This window comes from Rutidosis leptorrhynchoides, chromosome 2 (genome assembly GCF_046630445.1).
Source record: "Rutidosis leptorrhynchoides isolate AG116_Rl617_1_P2 chromosome 2, CSIRO_AGI_Rlap_v1, whole genome shotgun sequence".
Lineage (NCBI taxonomy): Eukaryota > Viridiplantae > Streptophyta > Magnoliopsida > Asterales > Asteraceae > Rutidosis > Rutidosis leptorrhynchoides.
In genome coordinates, this window is record NC_092334.1 from 688,348,715 (window position 1) to 688,369,383 (window position 20,669).

At 34.6% G+C, this 20,669-nt stretch overlaps 1 protein-coding gene across 1 annotated transcript; it reads right to left on the bottom strand.

Annotated features, from left to right (window-relative positions):
* Positions 1-18,899: 18,899 nt before the first annotated feature.
* Positions 18,900-19,616, bottom strand: LOC139890347 (uncharacterized). Its single transcript, XM_071873235.1, has one exon. The coding sequence runs from the start codon at positions 19,614-19,616 to the stop codon at positions 18,900-18,902; it is 717 nt and encodes a 238-aa protein (XP_071729336.1).
* Positions 19,617-20,669: the final 1,053 nt, after the last annotated feature.

Genomic DNA, 20,669 nt, shown 5'->3' on the forward strand with positions numbered 1-20,669 from the left:
GTCCCGTGACATGCTTTTAATTATGGTCTATAACGTGTCGGACGCAATTACTATCCTTGGTAGGAGCAATAGTAAAGCTCATCCTTATAATTTTTCGGTCTGGCACAAGGTCCTGTCTTTGACCATTATGCAACCACCATTCTTACGGTTGACACCCGATTTAGTTCAGGTGACCTAATGAATTCCAGGTGAATTCCTAGGATTTTACGTTCAATGGTAATGAACGCATTGAAAATAGGGTTTTCAGAAAACAAATCGGTTTATAATTTTGATCAAAATATTTTCTCGTTCAAGCTCGAGTTTAGATATCATTGAATTCCATGAGTTTGAATTCTCAATCTTTAAGGTCAATCTCTAGGATTGAGTAATATCAGTCTTAAAAGCTGATTTTTAATCTTTAAGGAGATTATCCTTTCTGGGGATCTGATTCATTAGTCTTATCCAGCTAATTTGCATGGTGCCCCCCCATTGTACGAGATAAATCCTTCTCATGGTTAGGATAAATCTGACCACTTGGCGACCCTGTTTAATGCTGAGGTCCGTGGATTTCCTGCTGATTTTAGTGATGACTTTTCTAGATTTTTCGTCAACCTACAGCTGGTCTGGATGACAACTTCATGACCTAAATCAAGAAGCGCGTTTCTTTTTCGGAAGACTTTACTTCCTTTTAATGATGGAATTGATTCATCGTGTAGATCCATCTCTTCTTTTCTTTCATCGGGTAAAACAGTTTAGTTTAGTCCAAAGCAAAAGTATTTTCAGTTATTTGTTACAGATATATGTGACATATGTTTAAAATAACTTGGTAAATTTTCCCACACTTGGCTTTTTATTTTTCTTTTTATCGTCCTCTATTCCATTTTAAATGAATTTTGACATTTTAATTTGTTTCTTAATTTATGTCCTTTCCGAGGTAACAATAATTTCGGTGTTAAAACCTAGTTTTATCGTTCATAAATATGTATAAACATGATTTTGAATTCATTTAATTGAAAATTTTGAAAAATTTTACTAGAATTGGGTAGTCAGTATATAAGACTAGGGCTGTTCTTTTTTATCAGAGAGCACTAGATTCTAATACAACTACTGCTTTACTAGTATTTTTAATGGTAACCAAGTGTATAAAGTAAAAAATATTAAAATCCGAAAGAATTTAACCCCTTCCCACACTTAAGATCTTGCAATGCCCTCATTTGCAAGAAATTAGTAACAATTTAAATTATTGAGGGTGATTTTTGTGAAAATGATTAAATTTTTACCAAAGTTTCCAAATATATTGGCGTTTGTTTGCTGAATGATAAATGGTGCACATCATTTGTTCATTCCGTCTTGTTGTTATTTCACATATATTTTGCATCTTGTCGTCAAAATTAGTTGCTTTTGCTGAACTTAATGCCAGTCTTTGAAAATGCGTTGTTTTACCCTGTTGTGTACATAAGATAAACTGCAAACATATATACATATTTTTGAAGTTTGGTATATTACCCCACATTCAAAAATTATTAAAATCTAAGAATAAAAGTTAGATAATTATAAAAATGATTACAATATTAACAAAAATATTAAATGTATCAATAATTACAAATTACAAAATAAAAAAAATAATAATAAGTAAACTAAGGATGATATTGGTACCAATAGGGGTTCCAGGCATAACCATAAGTGCTATAGAATGCTTCGGCAGGGTCATACGTAGGATATGGTGGCTGCATCTCTATCGACCAAGGAGGGAAGACGGGTTTCGGTGTAGGAATATAGTTTCTACCTATATGTTGGCAATGCGCTATGATCTGGTTCTGATGAACTTGCCAATCTTCAAATGCTCTCTGTCTAGCATTTTCGTATTCCTGAGAAGCTATAAACCTATGCATTTCTTGCATCTCATTCCCCCCTCCTACATTACCTTGCTCCTGGTTTCTCTCCACCTGTGGATGTCTACCATGGTATCGTACTGCAGCGTTATTTCGCCTCTTCAAAACTTTCGCACCATGGTATACATTTAAACCTATAGTATCGCGGGGTTCCGGCTCTTCTAGTAATAATCCCCCCCGACTTATATCCACACCGAGATATTCACCAATCAAAGTAATAAAAATACCACCTCCTATTATGCTATGTGGTCGCATCCCCCGAACCATAGCTGATAAATAATAACCCACACAATATGGTATACTTACAGCGCTCTGTGGGTCTCGAATACACATATGGTAAAACAAATCTTGTTCATTTACCTTTTCTTTGTTTTTACCCCTTTGTGTAATCGAATTAGCTAAAAACCTATGTATCACTCTTAATTCGGCTCTATCTATATCCAAATAAGAGTAGTTTCCCCCTTTGAAACGGTGATGGCTTGTCATTTGACTCCACACACCGTGTGTATCAAAATTCTCATCTATCTTTCTACCGTTTAGTATCAATCCTCTACAATCGGCAGACGCTAACTCCTCAGGCGTATATATACGTAAAGCCTGAGCCATGTCCAGTAAAGACATGTGACGCATCGAACCGCCTAACAAAAATCTAATAAAAGAACGATCGGTTAAACTAGCTACCCGATCATTCAACTCTATACTACATAACAACTCTTCACACCATACTTTATATACAGGTCTGCGTATGGTGAATAAACATATCCAGTCATTAAAAGAAGAATTACCATACCTCTGTACAAGTAATTCCCTAATTGGCCCGGCCAATTCTACAGCTTCTAAGGGTCCCCATTCTATGACCCTCGGTACCTCAACAACCTTGGAATGAAGAGTATGCAAACCCCGTTGATATTTTGGATAATCTATCCAAAGTCTGTCAAATCTCAGGTTCGGGTGCAACTCTTCCAAATGCATATCGGAAAAGGTCATGACTGGATGAGGTACATCCTGCTTGTAGTAGTTATCCACCTCCTCTTGTTCCAAATTCTCAGCAGGAGCATTGCGGGCTTGGGATGAAGATTCACCCCTTTCATTCTGCAAAACACATCAAACACAAATTTTGTGCATCCAAATATGCATTAGTGTCAGCAAAATCATCAATCAAAATAATTACAATGACATTATCAATTTATATCAAACTTAAGCTTATTTTCACATTTTTATCAAATCTACACTTTTTCAAATAAGCATATACGAAAATTTTCGCCAAGTTCATAAGCATTCAACTCAAATAACATGTCAAAATAATCATTACTAGCAATTAAACAAGTCTCAAATGGCATTATCTTTCAAAAATCAAGTTCATGAATTTTAGACTTGAAAAAGTCCACTTTAATTCTCAAAATCATGTTTAGGCTCAAAGTTTGGATCATTTAACAACCTAGACATGTTACACTACTCAATTTAGCAACAATTCATGACAAAAATCGGCCATAACCTGTTTATATCAAAAAGCCCCAAATTGCTCAAGAACACAAACCCTAGATTACTCAAAATTTGAAGTTTAAGGCTTCTAATCATGTTAAACAGCATCAATCTAGGTTATACAAGCATAATACATAAACAATTTAAGTCTAATTACACTAAAAAGCATCAAAATCAAATTGGGGAAAAAATAGCTCAAAAACACCAAATTTCGAATTAAATGGTGTTTAGGTGTAGAAATTTACCGTTTTTCTTGAGTAATTCTTAGATAGCATCCTTCTCAACATGATTTTAGCAAAAAATTTGGTGATTAACGGTTAAAAATTGGGATTTTTGGGGGTGATTTTCGGGTTTTTCCGTGGGTTTTCGCTGTTATTTTGCAGTGTTTTTGAGTGTGGGAGAGTGAAATGATCGTGCAGCTCTTTTATTTTTTTTTCTGGATTTTGGTCCCTCCGCGAGTCGCGGAGGTTTTGTACTTCAAACTCCGCGAGTCGCGGAGTTTGCTCTCTTTTTTTTTTTTTTTTTTTTTTTTTTTTATAATCTTTAACTTCTAAAACAATTAAGTATTTAATTTTAAAATTTTGTTTCCCTTGTTATTTAGGACGAGGTCGTTTCGGATCGATGTCCTAGTCCGTCCTTTGACAAAATTTTAAAATTTGTCTTTTTGTAGCGATTGTTTTAAAAGCTAAGATTTTTGGGTTTTTTCAATGTTTTTGGCATACTTTAATTCAATAAGATTAAAAATAATGATAATAAAAGTTCTCGTCCCTCCCTCGGGTAAAGCAATTTCGGTTCAAAGACCTAGTCTTCAACTTACGACGAATTTTAAAAATCATATTCTTAACTTAATGAGATAAAGTAAATTTTTGTTTTTAAATTCACACAACTTAAATATAAAATTCAAAATTAAAAATTAATAATTAAAAATTCACACCAAACTTAAAATTTGAAATGCATAAAATTAAAATTTCATATTTTAAAAATTAAAAATTCACACCAAACTTAATTTAAAAATTCATATTATAAATTCATACCAAACTTATATTAATTTTTCAAATATTTACAATTTTAAATATATTGTTTTTATAAAGTTTACAATATTAATTTAAGATTTAAATATTAATTTTAAAAACATGGTAAAAATAAAATTAAAAATCTTTTTGTCTTTTTATCCCACTTTAATCAATCAAATATTATCAAAAATATGCGCCCCTCTTTTCGGTAAAGTAATTTCGGTTCCAAGACCTAATTTAACTCATGACGAATTTTTGAAATATTTTGGGTTGATTGTTTAAAGATATTTATACCTTAAGAATAAACGTTAAATTTCGCAGTGATGTAATAAATTTTTGAATGATATCAATAATTTCGGTCGCCAAACCTAATTTTATTTAATACCAATTTAATACTTTTTAGCGAACAAATTAGCGTTTATTATCAAAAGGTTAAAAATAAAAATAAAAATAAAAACTGTACAGACATACCTGTGAAATAGATTTCTTAGTTATATGATCTATTCCATTCATAAGATAGTCGGTTTAATTGGTTTTCCATGGCTCCATAGGCGTAACCTCGAGCATTCAGTGTATTTTCTTCTAAACATATGAACGGTCCGTCTCTGCATAAAGTAACAAATTCGGTATTTGAATAGGTTTGATTATTTGAACATTTACCTCCATGTGACCATTTTCCGCATTTGTGACATCTTTCTAAGTGTCGTGCTCTTCTTTTCGCTGCGGATTTTGATTTTCCTTTACCAAATTGTAACTTATTATCTTCGCATCTGGATTCTTTTCTAACTCCGTCCATTCTTTCTCTGATTACAGATACTAATTCGCTCGGTAGTATGTCATTATTACGTTTAGTGATCAAAGCGTGTAGCATTAGACCATGGTTTAGTTCACAGGCAGTCTTCATTTCGTAAAAACCTAAAAAAAATAAAAATTCAGAATGGGGGGAGAAGACTAGTTCTTTAGGGTCTGCTAGGGAAAGACCATACGTGTTCCATTTTCGAGAACTACACAAAAACAGACAATCTAACTCTAACAGAAATACATATTATCCTTTAAAGACTTGATTCTCCCCACACTTAGTTAGCTGTGGTGTCAAAATTGTGATTAACTTCGTTGTCGACTTCCATCGGACCATGTATGTAATGTTTAACTCTGTGACCATTAACTTTAAATTCAATCCCATTTGAATTTATTAATTCTATCGTTCCGTATGGGAAAACTCTTTTGACTATGAATGGTCCAGACCATCTTGATTTCAATTTTCCAGGAAATAGCTTGAATCTTGAATTGTAAAGAAGAACTCTGTCTCCTTCTTTAAATTCTTTTGAACTTCTGATTCTTTTATCATGCCATTTCTTCGTTCTTATTTTATAGATTAACGAATTTTCGTATGCTTCATGTCTTAATTCTTCTAATTCGTTTAGTTGACTTAATCGTAGACGTCCGGCTTCATGTAAATCAAGATTACATGTCTTCAAAGCCCAAAATGCTTTGTGTTCAATTTCTACTGGAAGATGACATGCTTTTCCATAAACAAGTCTAAAAGGTGTGGTTCCAATTGGAGTTTTGTAGGCTGTTCTAAAAGCCCAGAGTGCATCCTCCAATTTAATGGACCATTCCTTCGAATTTGATCCTACGGTTTTCTCTAGAATACGTTTTAAAGCTCGGTTGGTATTTTCAACTTGTCCACTTGTTTGTGGATGATATGCGGTGGAGATTTTATGAGTTACTCCATATCTTTTAAGAACTTTCTCAAGTTGATTATTACAAAAATGAGTACCCCGATCACTTATTAAAGCTTTCGGTGTTCCAAACCTTGCAAAAAGACGTTTTAAAAAGTTGACTACAACTCGTGCATCGTTAGTTGGGAGAGCTTGTGCTTCCGCCCATTTAGATACATAATCAATGGCTACGAGTATATATAGATTATTATGAGATTTTGGAAATGGACCCATAAAGTCAATACCCCAAATGTCAAATACTTCACATACTTGGATGACATTTTGTGGCATTTCATCACGTTGACTTATTTTTCCGGCCCTTTGACAAGCATCACAGGATTTGCAAAGAAGGTGTGCGTCTTTGTAAATTGTAGGCCAATAGAATCCAGCTTCATAAACTTTTCTTGCTGTTAGTTGAGGCCCATAATGCCCTCCTGTTGGTCCTGTGTGACAATGGTTTAAAATTTTACTAGCTTCATCTCCAAATACACATCGGCGTATTATTCCATCGGGACAACTTTTAAACAGATGTGGATCTTCCCAGAAATAGTGTTTTATATCACTGAAGAATTTCTTTCGTCTTTGGTACGATAATCCTTTTTCAAGGAATCCACAAACTAAGTAGTTTTCATAGTCTGCAAACCATGGGATTTCTTTATAATCTATCTTCAATAGATATTCATCAGGAAAGTTGTCTTGTATAGCCGATTCATTCAGAACTTCTAATTCGGGATTTTCAAGACGAGAAAGATGATCAGCGGCGAGATTTTCTGCTCCTCTTTTATCTCAGATTTCAATATCAAACTCTTGTAAGAGTAAGATCCAACGGATTAATCTTGGTTTAGCATCTTGTTTTGAAAATAGGTATCTAAGAGCAGAATGGTCGGTATAGACCACCGTTTTTGCTAGAACGAGATATGATCGAAATTTGTCAAAAGCAAAGACAATAGCAAGGAGTTCTTTTTCAGTAGTTGTATAGTTCGTTTGTGCTCCTTGTAATGTCTTACTAGCATAATATATAGGTTGAAATCGTTTTTCAATCCTTTGTCCTAAAACGGCTCCCATTGCAAAATCACTTGCATCGCACATTAGTTCAAATGGTAGATTCCAATTTGGTGTTATCATGATTGGTGCATTAGTGAGTTTTTCTTTAAGAATATTAAAAGATTTGATACACTCATCTGAAAAGATGAATGGCGCATCCTTTTCTAGGAGTTTATTCATAGGAGTGGCAATTTTAGAAAAATCTTTTATGAAACGTCGGTAAAAACCGGCATGCCCTAGGAAACTCCTAACTCCTCTAACATTGGTGGGATGTGGAAGTTTAGCAATTACATCTACTTTAGCTCTATCCACTTCATTTCCTTCTTTTGAAATTTTATGTCCAAGAACGATGCCTTCTTTAACCATGAAATGGCATTTCTCCCAATTAAGTACTAGATTTGATTTTTCGCATCTAATTAGCATTCGTTCCAGATTAACTAGACATGATTTAAATGTATCACCGAAGACTGAAAAGTCATCCATGAATACTTCCATGCATTCTTCTATCATGTCGTGAAAAATCGCCATCATACACCTTTGAAAGGTTGCAGGGGCGTTGCAAAGTCCAAATGGCATGCGTTTGTAAGCAAAAGTACCATAAGGGCACGTGAATGTGGTTTTCTCTTGGTCTTCGGGTGCTATTGGAATTTGAAAATATCCGGAAAATCCATCTAGAAAACAATAGTAACTATTTCCGGCTAATCTTTCCAACATTTGATCTATGAAAGGTAAGGGAAAGTGATCTTTTCTGGTGGCGTCATTTAATTTTCTATAATCAATACATACACGCCATCCTGTTACAGTCCTAGTAGGAATAAGCTCATTTTTCTCATTTGTAATGACAGTCATGCCACCCTTCTTAGGCACGCATTGAACTGGGCTTACCCATGGACTATCAGAGATTGGATATATCAAACTTGCATCTAGCAGTTTAATAATCTCTTTCTTAACTACATCTTGCATATTAGGATTTAGTCTTCGTTGGCGTTGCACATACGTTTTATGACCTTCTTCCATAAGGATTTTATGTGTGCAATACGAAGGACTTATTCCTTTAATATCATGAATCTTCCATGCAATGGCTGGTTTATGAGCTTTCAACACAGAAATGAGTTGTGATTTCTCATTTTCAGTAAGAGAAGACGATATTATTACAGGTAATTCAGATTCACCATGTAAATAAGCGTATTCCAAATGGTTTGGAAGTGGCTTTAACTCTAATTTCGGAGGTTCTTCTATCGATGATTTATATCGATATCTGTCTTCTTCTTTTAGCATTTGAATTTCTTCTGTTGTTGGTTCATATCCATTAGCTATAAGTGTAGCTAACATTTCAGCTTCATTAATTGGTTCATTACCTTCTCCTAAAGAACATTCTCCTGTTCCTTGTAATTCTGGAAATTCTTCTAATAATTCTGCATGTGCATCTATAGTTTGAATATAATAACATGTATCATCGCCAATGGGGCTTTGCCTCATTGGTCACCATGTTAACATGGTGTTCGAGGAGACCAGGGTTCGAGTCTCGGGGGGGGGGGGGGGGGATTTTCGTGAATTAACTTCTAACCACTAACATTGCCTTTCAAAAAAAAAAAAAAAAAAAAAAAAAAAAAAATAACATGTATCATCTGCAGATTGCGGTTGTTGCATTGCTCTATCAACTGAAAAGGTAACACTCTCATCCTCTATACTTAGGGTCAGTTTCTTACCGAACACGTCTATCATTGCTTTAGCCGTGTTTAAGAATGGTCTTCCTAATATGAGAGGAACTTGAGAATCTTCTTCCATGTCTAAAACAACAAAATCTACTGGAAATACTAAAGTACCAACTTTAACTAGCATGTTCTCCATTATTCCTCTAGGATATTTTATTGATCTATCGGCTAGTTGTATGCTTATTCTGGTTGGTTTCAATTCTCCAAGGTCTAGTTTAGTGTATAGTGAATACGGCATTAGATTTATACTAGCACCAAAGTCTGCCAATGCTTCTATTGAACTAAGACTACCCAGAAAACATGGAATTGTGAAACTTCCTGGATCAGATAATTTTTCTGGTATCTTATTCAACAGCACTGCTGAACAATTAGCATTCATAGTAACAGCCGAGAGTTCTTCCATTTTCTTTCTATTTGAGATTAGATCTTTCAAGAATTTAGCATATCTTGGCATTCCTGAAATCACATCAATGAAAGGAAGATTTACATTTATCTGTTTAAACATATCCAAGAATTTGGATTGCTCGGCTTCAAGTTTTTCTTTCTTCATTTTACTCGGGTAAGGAAGTGGTGGTTGGTATGGTTTAACATAAGGTTTATCCTTAACTGTGTTATCTTCATTAACCTTTTCAACTACCGGTTCTTTTTCCTTATCTTGATCAGGTTGTGGTTCTTGTGGAGTAGGAATAGTTTCATCAGAAGTTACTGGTATTTTAGGTGGTTTAAGTGTTGTACCACTTTTTGTGGTAATAGCTTTAGCTGTTTCATTTCTGGGGTTAGCATTTGTATCACTAGGTAGACTTCCCGGTTTTCTTTCACCTATTAACCTTGCTAGGTTACTTACTTCTTGTTCCAGATTTTGAATAGAAGCTTGTTGATTTCTAAATGCTTGAGCATTTTGTTCATTGGTTTGTTTCTGAGATGTGAAAAACTGCGTTTGAGTTTCAACTAGCTTTGTCATCATATCTTCTAAATTTGGCTTTTTATCATCGGTTTGTTGTGGTGGTTTGTTTTGAAAATTCGGTCTTTGCTGATTGTAAGTATTATTGGATACTTGTTGATTGCTAGGACCTTGTTGGTTGTTGTATGGAATATTTCGGTTATAATTCTGGTTTTGATTGTAAATCGGTCTTGGCGGTTGATAATTATTCTAATAATTATTTCCAGGCCTTTGGTTTATGTATGAAATATTCTCTCTTTGTTCCATTGTTAATTCAATACTGAGACAATCTTTTGTCAAATGTGGTCCTCCACACTGCTCACAACTAATTCGTATTGAGTGGATATCCTTAGTCATCTTTTCCATTCGTCTCTCGAAAGCATCTATCTTCGCCGAAATGGAATCTAAGTCATGGCTAGAATCGGCTCTAGCTGCTTTAGATGATCTAATGATATCTTTTTCTTGGTGCCACTCATGTGAGTGGGAAGCAGTGTTATCAATAATTTTGTAAGCATCAGTTTCGGTTTTCTTCATAATAGAACCACTAGCTGCTATATCAATGTCTTTCCTTGTAGTGATGTCGCATCCTCGGTAGAATATTTGTACTATTTGACAAGTGTCTAAACCATGTTGCGGACATCCTCTTAATAACTTTCCATATCTTGTCCATGCCTCATATAGAGTTTCATTTGGCTTCTGTGTGAACGTAACAATTTCTGCTTGAAGTCTTACGGCTTTAGATGCAGGAAAGAATTGTTTAAGAAATTTGTCAATTAAAACGTCCCATGTATCAATCGCCCCTTCAGGTAACGATTCCAACCAATCTTTGGCTTCTCCCTTTAAAGTCCAGGGAAATAACATGAGATATATCTGTTCATCCTCCACTTCTCGGATTTTAAATAGTGTGCAGATCCTATTAAAGGTACGTAGATGTTCATTTGGATCTTCCTTCGGCGCACCACTAAATTGGCATTGATTAGTCACCATGTGTAAAATTAGTCCTTTGATTTCATAATCTGGCGCATTAATGTCTGGATGAGTAATTGCGTGACCTTGGCCAGTGCGTTTAGCTCTCATTCGGTCTTCCATACATAAAGGTTCCAGATTCTCCATAATTGAATTTGTTGAATCGGTATCACTAGATGATTCTGATTTAATGGTTCGTTCCTCAACAATCTCTGTTTGAATGATTGGTGGTTCCGGAGGAAAGTTTAATGGTTCAGGATCTATGAACCGTTCCTGAATATTTTCTGGATTCTCAATTGTGAGGTTGGGTTCAAAAAATGGATTATCGGAAATTTGAACTGAAGTACTTGGTCTACTGGATGACGATTCTAAAGAAAAATCAACGGCGGTTATATTTGTTAAACGATGTCTTGATCGAGTTACAGGTGGTGAACGTACAAAAGGTGATGAACGTCTTGCTCGGTGCATTCACTGAATATCCTATTAGTTTTTAAAAGGAAAGAAAAATTATAATAAGTTATCCAATCAATAGACTTTTCTGATTTTGCCCACGTTTCGAATAGCCAAAAGATGCAGCAGAGGGGCAGGATTCGTTTGGTCTCAATATAATTGAGGACTGTTTGGCTCCAATAACCCGGTCCACGTACAAATCCAACTATTACTACGAACCAGAAAATTTTGATGTCTATCAATTTAACCACTCAAAATAAATTTTCGTAATTTTAAGAAATTTAGATAAGAAGTAGAAAAAAAAAATTCTAAGTCCTAAAAACTAGAATAGCGAGAAATAAGAGAGAAAAAGAGTTCGTCGCAAAAGTTCGAAAAAAAAAAAAAATAGTTGAAAAATAAAAGGTGACGGAAAAATAAAAGAAACTTATAAAAACTTAAAAATACTTTACTAACCTAACCTTATTACTACAACTAACTTAAAATTATAATCGCAAATTGAAATTACTAATTGGAATGATAATTGGTACATAGTAAAAGGTGTCTAAAAATATTAAAGCTTACAGGAAAAAACTAAATCCCAAATAGAAATAACTTAAAAAGAAACTAAAACTTAAAAAGGCGTCGCAAAATTCTAAAGCACCTAAATCTTAGTCTAAAGAAAAAGCACTTAAGGAATTCTACGGCAAAGCCTAAAAATCTAGGAGTAAAAATAACTATAGCAAAAACTAAGTTTAAAATTAAATATGAGCGAAAAATATAAATATTACGCTACAACGATTAAAAAGGTACAAAATATAAAAATATACAAAAAGTTGTAAAAAGTACAATTTTTATAAAAATATTATTTTTATATTATTTATTTAATAAAACTACTAATTTTACAATTTAATAAAACTAATTTAACTAAAATATATAAATAAAAAGTAAAAGTAAAAATAAAACTAATAATAATAATAATAATAATTAGGTTAAATAATAATTATAATTAATAATATCCCGTAATTAATGCTGGTTTAGGGCTTCCTGTCGCGTGTCAGATGGCCTCCGCGAGTTGCGGTGATTAATGAGGAAAACCCCGCGAGTCGCGGGGTTCAGAAATTCAGTTGACAGCTTTGAAATTTTTACGCGTTTTTATATATTTTTTTTTTATTTTCTGTTTTCTGTTTTTAAATAAATAAAAGATTTTAAAATAAAACTTATATTTTTATAAACTAAAATAAAGATAAAGAAACTTCGAAAACTTAAATATTTAACAAAATCTTAAAAATGCTTATATTTTTGTTTTTCTTTTTAAATAATTAAAACGTATTTTTACAAAAACGAATTTTTAATAAAAGTAAGCTAAAAATCTTTTTTTTTATTTTTATATTAGCGTTGCGCTTCCGGCTTTTAAGATAAATCCCCGGCAGCGGCGCCAAAAATACTTGATGTCATGCGAGGTGTATATAAAATAGTTTATATTTTACTAGGAAAATACTATTAAATACGATACAATTTTACACAAGATATTTATTTATTTATAGAATGGATATACTTAAACCTTGCTACAACACTTATAGGCAGTGTACCTAATCGTACAGTAGTGTAGTTTTTAGTAAGTCCGGTTCGTTCCACAGGGAAATCTTTAAACAAAGCTCAACGCTCTATTAGTTTACTTTTATTAAAAATACAAATATATATATAAGTAATATTATTATTATAAAGGGGGGTTTTTACCGTTTAATGACCGGTTTGTCGATTTTAAGATTTTAGTCGCAGTTAAAACCTAATGTAAAATATAAAATAAATACAAAACTTAAATTAAAGCGTAAAGTAAATAACGATAATGAAATTGCGAATAAAAATGCGATAAAATAAAATTGCGATAATTAAAAAGTACGATAATTAAAAGTGCGATTAAATAACAATAAATAAAAGTGCGATAATTAGAAGTGCAATTAAATATAAAATAAAGGAAATTAAATATGAAATAAAAGAATTATGCTTATTTAAACTTCCGTAATCATGATGTTTGACGTGTTGATTTTAGTTTTATGCCCATGGGTTAATTGTCCTTTGTCCTGGATTATTTAATATGTCCGTCTGGTTTTTGTCCATAACAGTCCATCAGTCATAAATATAAATTGCAAGTGTCCTTGTCAAATTATTATTATACCCGAAGTTAAATATTCCAACTAATTGGGGATTCGAATTGTAACAAGGTTTTAATACTTTGTTTAATGAATACACCAGGTTAACGACTGCGTGTAAACCAAGGTTTTACTACTTTGTTAACAATTACACCAATTACCCTTGAATGTAATTTCACCCTTGTTTTAATTATTCTAGTGGCTATTAATCCATTCCCGTGTCCGGTTGAATGAACGATTATTCGTACATATAAATACCCCGCCCATCGTGTCCGATCGAGTGTATATGGTAATTTATAGGGACGCCCAATTGTAAATCTTTATATTAACATTAACAAACTTTCATTTAGTTAAACAAATATAAAACCCATTAATAGCCCATAGTCTAGTTTCCACAAGTGTCGTTCTTTTGTCCAAACCCCAATTATGGTACAAAGCCCAATTACTCAATTTTAGTAATTAGCCCAACATCATGATTACTTCGTTTTAAATAAGCATAATAATAACTTAGCTACGAGACATTAATGTAAAAAGGTTGAACATAACTTACAATGATTAAAAATAGCGTAGCGTTACACGGACAGAATTTCGACTTACACCCTTACAACATTCGCTAACATACCCTTATTATTAGAATTATAATTAAAATTAAAATTAAAATATAAATTATATATATATATATTACGTATATATTAAGAGAGAGATGAAATAAGATATGAAATTTGATCAGAATTCGGTTTGCTTTATAGCCAGAGTTGAATTTTGGGGCTCCGCGACTCGCGGCAAAATCCCCTTCAAACTCCGCGAGTCGCGGAGGATGTATTTACAGCTCACACCCTTGGAGTTTCTTGCTGCCGACGGTTTTAATAATATATATATAATATATATATAATTAATATAATTAATTATATATTATATTATATTTATATACATAGTTAACTTGTAATTTTTAGTCCGTTGCGTCGAGCGTTAAGAGTTGACTCTGGTCCCGGTTCCGGATTTTCGAACGTCCTCGCGTACAATTTAATATCTTGTACTTTGCGTTTTGAATCTTGTACTCTTGTGATTTCGAGACGTTTCTTATCAATAATTGGAACCTTTTTTATTGTCTTTTGTACTTTTGAGCTTTTTGGTCGTTTGCGTCTTCAATTCGTCGAATCTGTCTTTTGTCTTCACCTTTTATTATTTAAACGAATATCACTTGTAAATAGAACAATTGCAACTAAAAGCTTGTCTTTCTTGAGGAATAATGCTATGAAATATATGTTCGTTTTTAGCATTATCAGGCGTGAAGCTATGAGTAAAGAAATTCAAGCTCTTGAAAAGAATGGAACTTGGACCTTAACCAAACTACCTCCAGGGAAGAAAGCCGTAAAATCAAAATGGGTTTATAAAATTAAACATAAGCCTAATGGTGAGGTGGAACGTTATAAAGCACGTTTGGTAGCGAAAGGATACACTCAAGTTGAGGGCGTTGATTTTCATGAAACCTTTGCCCCGGTTGCAAAGTTAGTCACGGTTCGTTGTGCATTAGTTGTCGCTTCTAAGAAACAATGGTTGCTTCATCAACTAGATGTAAACAATGCATTTTTGCATGGAGACCTAGACGAAGAAGTATACATGGAGGTTCCTCCAGGATTTCGTCAAAAGGATGAAAAGAATGTTTGTAAACTACAAAAATCATTATATGGTTTACGACAGGCGTCTCGGAATTGGTATCAAAAGTTCACGCTATCTCTCATTGAAATTGGCTTTCGTCAATCCAAAGCGGACCATTCCTTGTTTGTGTACAAAGAAAGCTCGACACATGTCGTAGTGCTCATATACGTAGACGATGTGCTACTCATGGGAAATGACTGCAAGAAGATTGAGGATGTTAAAGCTCATTTGCATACCCGGTTCAGTATTAAAGACTTGGGTCCTCTCAAATACTTTTTGGGTATTGAGGTTGCTAGATCAGAAGAAGGCATTGTGATTAGTCAACGAAAATATACATTGGACATCCTCGAAGATTGTGGTGTTCAAGGAAGTCGCCCTAGTGCTTTTCCAATGGAACAAAATTTGAGATTACAAAAGGATGATAAAAGCGATCCAATTGACGCTTCTCAATATAGGCGCTTAGTAGGAAGATTATTATACCTCACGGTGACCCGTCCTGATATAACATATTCGGTTAATCAGCTCAGTCAATTTTTGAGTGACCCGAGACGTACACATATGGATGCTGCAAATCGTGTTCTAAGATATTTAAAGACTACACCAGGACAAGGATTATTTTTCCCGTCTAATGGAAACTTGGAACTTGAAGCCTATTGTGATGCAAGTTGGCTTAGTTGCCCATCTACAAAACGTTCGTGCACAGGATATCTCATAAAACTAGGTGGCGCTCCAATATCGTGGAGATCAAAGAAACAAAGTGTAGTGTCACGTTCATCAGCTGAATCCGAGTATAGGATGGCGACAACGGTTTGTGAAGTGTTATGGTTGAGATGGTTGCTACATGATCTAGATGCTGCACAATCTGGTGCGACACCTCTCATGTGCGATAATGAAGCTGCACGCCATATTGCAGTAAATCCAGTTTATCATGAACGGACAAAACATGTTGAGATGGATTGCTATTTTGTTCGTGAACGCGTAAATAGTGGTGAAATAAAACCTTGTGCAATTCGCTCGGAATTACAACCTGCAGACATTTTTACAAAAGCCCTCGGGACAGAACAGTTTAAGTTTTTACGTGGCAAGTTGGGTGTTCGAGATCTTCACAGTCCAACTTGAAGGGGAGTATTGTGATTCGTGCATATCTCAAGCTATTTGGATGGGAATCAAACACTTAATTAGTTTATCTTGTTCCCTTTTATTTAGTCCGTTTATAGCAAAGATATATTTAGTTTCCTTATGAGTATAGAATAGCTCTTTTTCTTGGGCTCTAAGTTTAGTCGGTTATAAATACCGATATACCGATTGTATTCATTCATCAAGAAATAACAAGAATCAATTAAACCTCTCTCAATTTTTCATTAGTTAGACCATTCACCAACGAAGCTTCGCTTCAACACCTTGTGTGTTAGGGCGAGGGTTAGGTCATGGGTTCGATCCTCGCTCGACCCATCATATTAATCAATCTGCCAGAATATGGAGCTTCATATTGACCTCAGGGAGTTTTCTTCCGGATTTATTCAGGATTCAAACCCGATCCGTTTGTCTCTCGGGATGGTTTAAGGATCGGTTTCCTGCAATGCGATTTGGGTTTCCTCCCGAAAGTGAATGTGCATGTGTGTGTGACAAATGAAAGTATTCGATAGTATTCGATGCCTACTATTACCTTTCTAAACAAAAAAATTAGCTAGACCATTCTCTTTTCTACTAGATTCCTCGTACCGCTTTCATTATTTTTTTAGGCCGCTGATGACACAGTCATGCCCTTGGCCGCCCTTAAAATTCCACCTCGATCCTGTGATTTTCAAACATTTTTTTGAGAACGATTGTTGGTTGATATATGTTGAGCGTTTGAAAACTAAAAAAAACTATTATTTAAAAAGGTAATGACTATTGTTAAAAATAATTCTCCAACTACCATTTTTGTCCAACTTAATAAAATTAAACTCTCCAATTTCTCTGAAACAATAAAGTTAAACCCTAATGCGTATTGAAATACCATATATGATTTTAACTTCTTAGTTACTTTTGTTTAAATATATAATATAATTGAGTTATCGTATGTATTCAGTTCATGATACAATGTATTTAATGATACACATACCGGATATCATATTCAATTCCAGTAAACAATTAGTCAAGGCTCACGTTAAACGGTGATTGACTACCGGTCAACATCCGGTCAGCTAGGAATCATAATCTAGAATAAGGAAATTGCAACAAGTGAAAGATCACAAGTATAATGTTGCCGGCATATGGCTCCCGGTTGACGTATAAACGAAAGAAAAATATTATAGACTTTTGTCTCTAGTGTTATTCCGAATTGTGTATTTTGAAGCATTTTCAGCCTTAAGTTGATCCATCCTAAACCGCCCAGCTTTGAAATCATGAGCCCTCCAAACCCTATTAACTCTCCAAACAATCCTTTTGTGAATGAGAGCTCCGAATCTTAATGATCCATCAAATCATTTGAACCCCGATCTCCCCCTATCTGATCCCTCAAACATAAGCAGGTTGGTCAACTACAACCGACTCCAATTAACCACTCGCACCATCTCTGAGGGATGTGAAGTAAAAGTTGAGCATTTTCCCGTATAACTCCTGGAGCACTTTGCCAACCTTCGGTGGGACACCTTTCTAACCCTTAAAGGACCAATCCACTCCACCCTCATCAGGGAATTCTATGAAAACTTTGAGATGACAGTCAAAGGTGAAATCAAGTTTCGTATCGTTCACAGAGAGTAGTCCATGGACCATGATGATGGAGGAATTCAGAAGAATCGTGCATGTCCCTGCAGACGGTGTCGAATTTATCTAAAACAGTTTGACAATATTAATGGTTGAAACTTCATTCAATTCACATTAAATGAGTTTCCAAAAGATAATTAACAAGGTTCATTCAATTTCATATTTGAACACGATTATCTCCATTAAGTGTTTGATGACTTTCATAATTTTAAAATCTATCTAGACATCTTAAGAAAGGTCATCGAGTCCTGATTAGGAGAGGCTCCTTCATAAACATTTGTTGTACATTATTGTACACTCATACACTTGTGTTTACGGTTAATATCATACTTAGAAATAGTCATGAATCTTAACTGCTATGTGATTAGTTTATATGTACCTAGACATTAATATGATTAGTTATTGCATGATTACGAATTGTCATGATTAGTTACTAAATGAACTTAATTGCTATATGCTTAGGAACTAACATGACTAAGTGCTTAATTATTACTACCTCCGTCTCATTCCAATAGGGCAGTATTTCATTTTGGGCTGTCCCATTCTGATAGTCCACTTCCATAAATAGAAAGGAAAGAAGATATTTCATTGGTGGATCTGGAGAGAGAAGATATTTCATTGGTGGAGAAATGAAGTTAGTGGGATTTCCTAAAACTGCGTGTTTTTTGTCTGTGGACTATTGGAATGAGACGGAAGGAGTACATGCTTATATACTACCATGATTAGCTATTAAGGAGTATATAACTAAATGTCTAGTATTATTTTTACAAGTATTTTTTTTTAACGGCAAAGAAAGTATGTATTATATATATCAACACGAAATAATTACAATAATGTCACGCTTACAAAAACGGAACTACATCTAGGAAAACAAAACGACAAATATATAACCGAGATAGTAAGACTCCACAAGTGTGCAGGAAAACGCCGTAGTCCGTTCATTATCATTAAGGTCGAGATTGGACTTGAGAAGAATTAACTAAACAAGCTGGAGTGGGGACAGAGCACAGTGTTGGCAATTCAACGACAAAGCCCCCTGATCCACCTCAAATTCTCTCGACCAAAACGACTACTCCAGGAGTGGGGCAAAAAACCTACGTGGAGAACAATTAATTAACCTATCCCAGATCTCCTAGACGATAAAGCTAGCGAATCATAACCTCATGGATTTGCAAGCCAGACATCCCATTCAATATTGGTACCTTTGATCCTATTAGAGAACCATTCGAAGCATTTAAGTTGGATGTCTTTGAATACCATTGCGCATGTCTGTTTTATCTTAGTGAAAGTGAAAGCGTTCCTACTTTTCCAAATCATGTATCCCGTAACCCATTCCGTAGCTTGCCACAACAGTTTTCCCAAGTCGGAGGTGAAGTTATATCCATTTCCAAGAAAAGATTCATTTATACCCAAGTTTGTAAAAGGGCCGAGCTTACACCAATCATAGACACGGTTCCAAATGTCAAAAGCGAAACTACATAAGATGATGGAGTGCTCTACTGATTCCAAACCATTGTCACAAACCGGACAACGTACCGTACCCAAGTCCATACCTCTCTTGTCGAGTTCAACTCTTGTAGGTAACCTTTTGTGTCGAGTGTGCCAAATAAACAACTCAACTTTGAGGGGGACCAGTTTGTTACGGAGTGACTTTATGCTCACGGTTGCGATGTCAGGGCTGCTCCAGACAAGAATATCCGTAAGCTTGTGAATCGAAAACGAGCCATCCTTACTCCAAGACCATGACCATTCTTCTTTACCTGAGCTACACGGGACAAAACTAGATAAAAGATTAGTAAGAGTGGTGAGGTCCCCGGCCAATCTCCCCGAGATATCGCGGGACCAACACCACGTGTGTGACGATCGCTCCAAATCCATATGGACGAACACGTCATTCATCGATTTCATTGCGAGGTATTTGACCTCTATATGATACGTTTTGTAAACATTGCATTCTTTTAAAAAGGCACACCATAAATGAATATTTAAATCAAAGATTTTCGACATCTGATGATTTCTACATATAGATAATCACCGTAATATAATAATTTACAATAATACTTCCATTGATAATGCAGTCAAAATAAGATACATGGTGATGATTTGGTGAATGCAAAGTTTCCTTGAAAAATATACCATGTATGACTCCATGCACATAGCTTGTCTAACATATAAGCAAACAGCGAAAGACTTCTAGGGAACCTGAGAATAAACATGCTAACAAGTGTCAACACAAAGGTTGGTGAGTTCATAGTTTTAGTGTTTCGCATAATCTGTATATAAAAGTGGATCACAAGATTTCAGTTGTTTCATCCAGAAACGTTTATCAATAGATTATATAAAAGTGGATCACAAGATTTCAGTTGTTTCATCCAGAAACGTTTATCAAAATATTCTACGAAATTGAGCACCCTGTTAACTAAACTTAACGTATATATAATTTGTACCCTTTGTATAATCATCTTAATAATACACGCAAACCAACGTGTACGCTTCTCAAATAGCATACGTCCGTTAAAAGGCTAGTGCTCTAGCTCGGACGGGGATATCAAGCCCTATGGATCCATATATAACTACTCGCGCCCACCAGTTCTTATAACCGGCAGTTACTAGTTACCAAAGCTAAGGGATTTTCGGTTCAAACTCGGTGTAAAATTTAGTATGTACTTGTATCCATTGCGTTTAAAATAAAGTGCATGTATTCTCAGCCCAAAAATGTATATTGCAAAAGCAATTAGAAAGGGAGCAAATGAAACTCACCTTAGCAGCATATAAAGTCGTTCATCAAAATGTGATCGAAACACGGATTACCAAATAACCGTAGATCTCAACCTAGAGAACATATGTTGGTCAATAAATGTCTATCAAGCTAGGTCAGGTCATAGTGTATAACAATTCTAATGCTCGAGATCGACATACAAAAGTTATCCA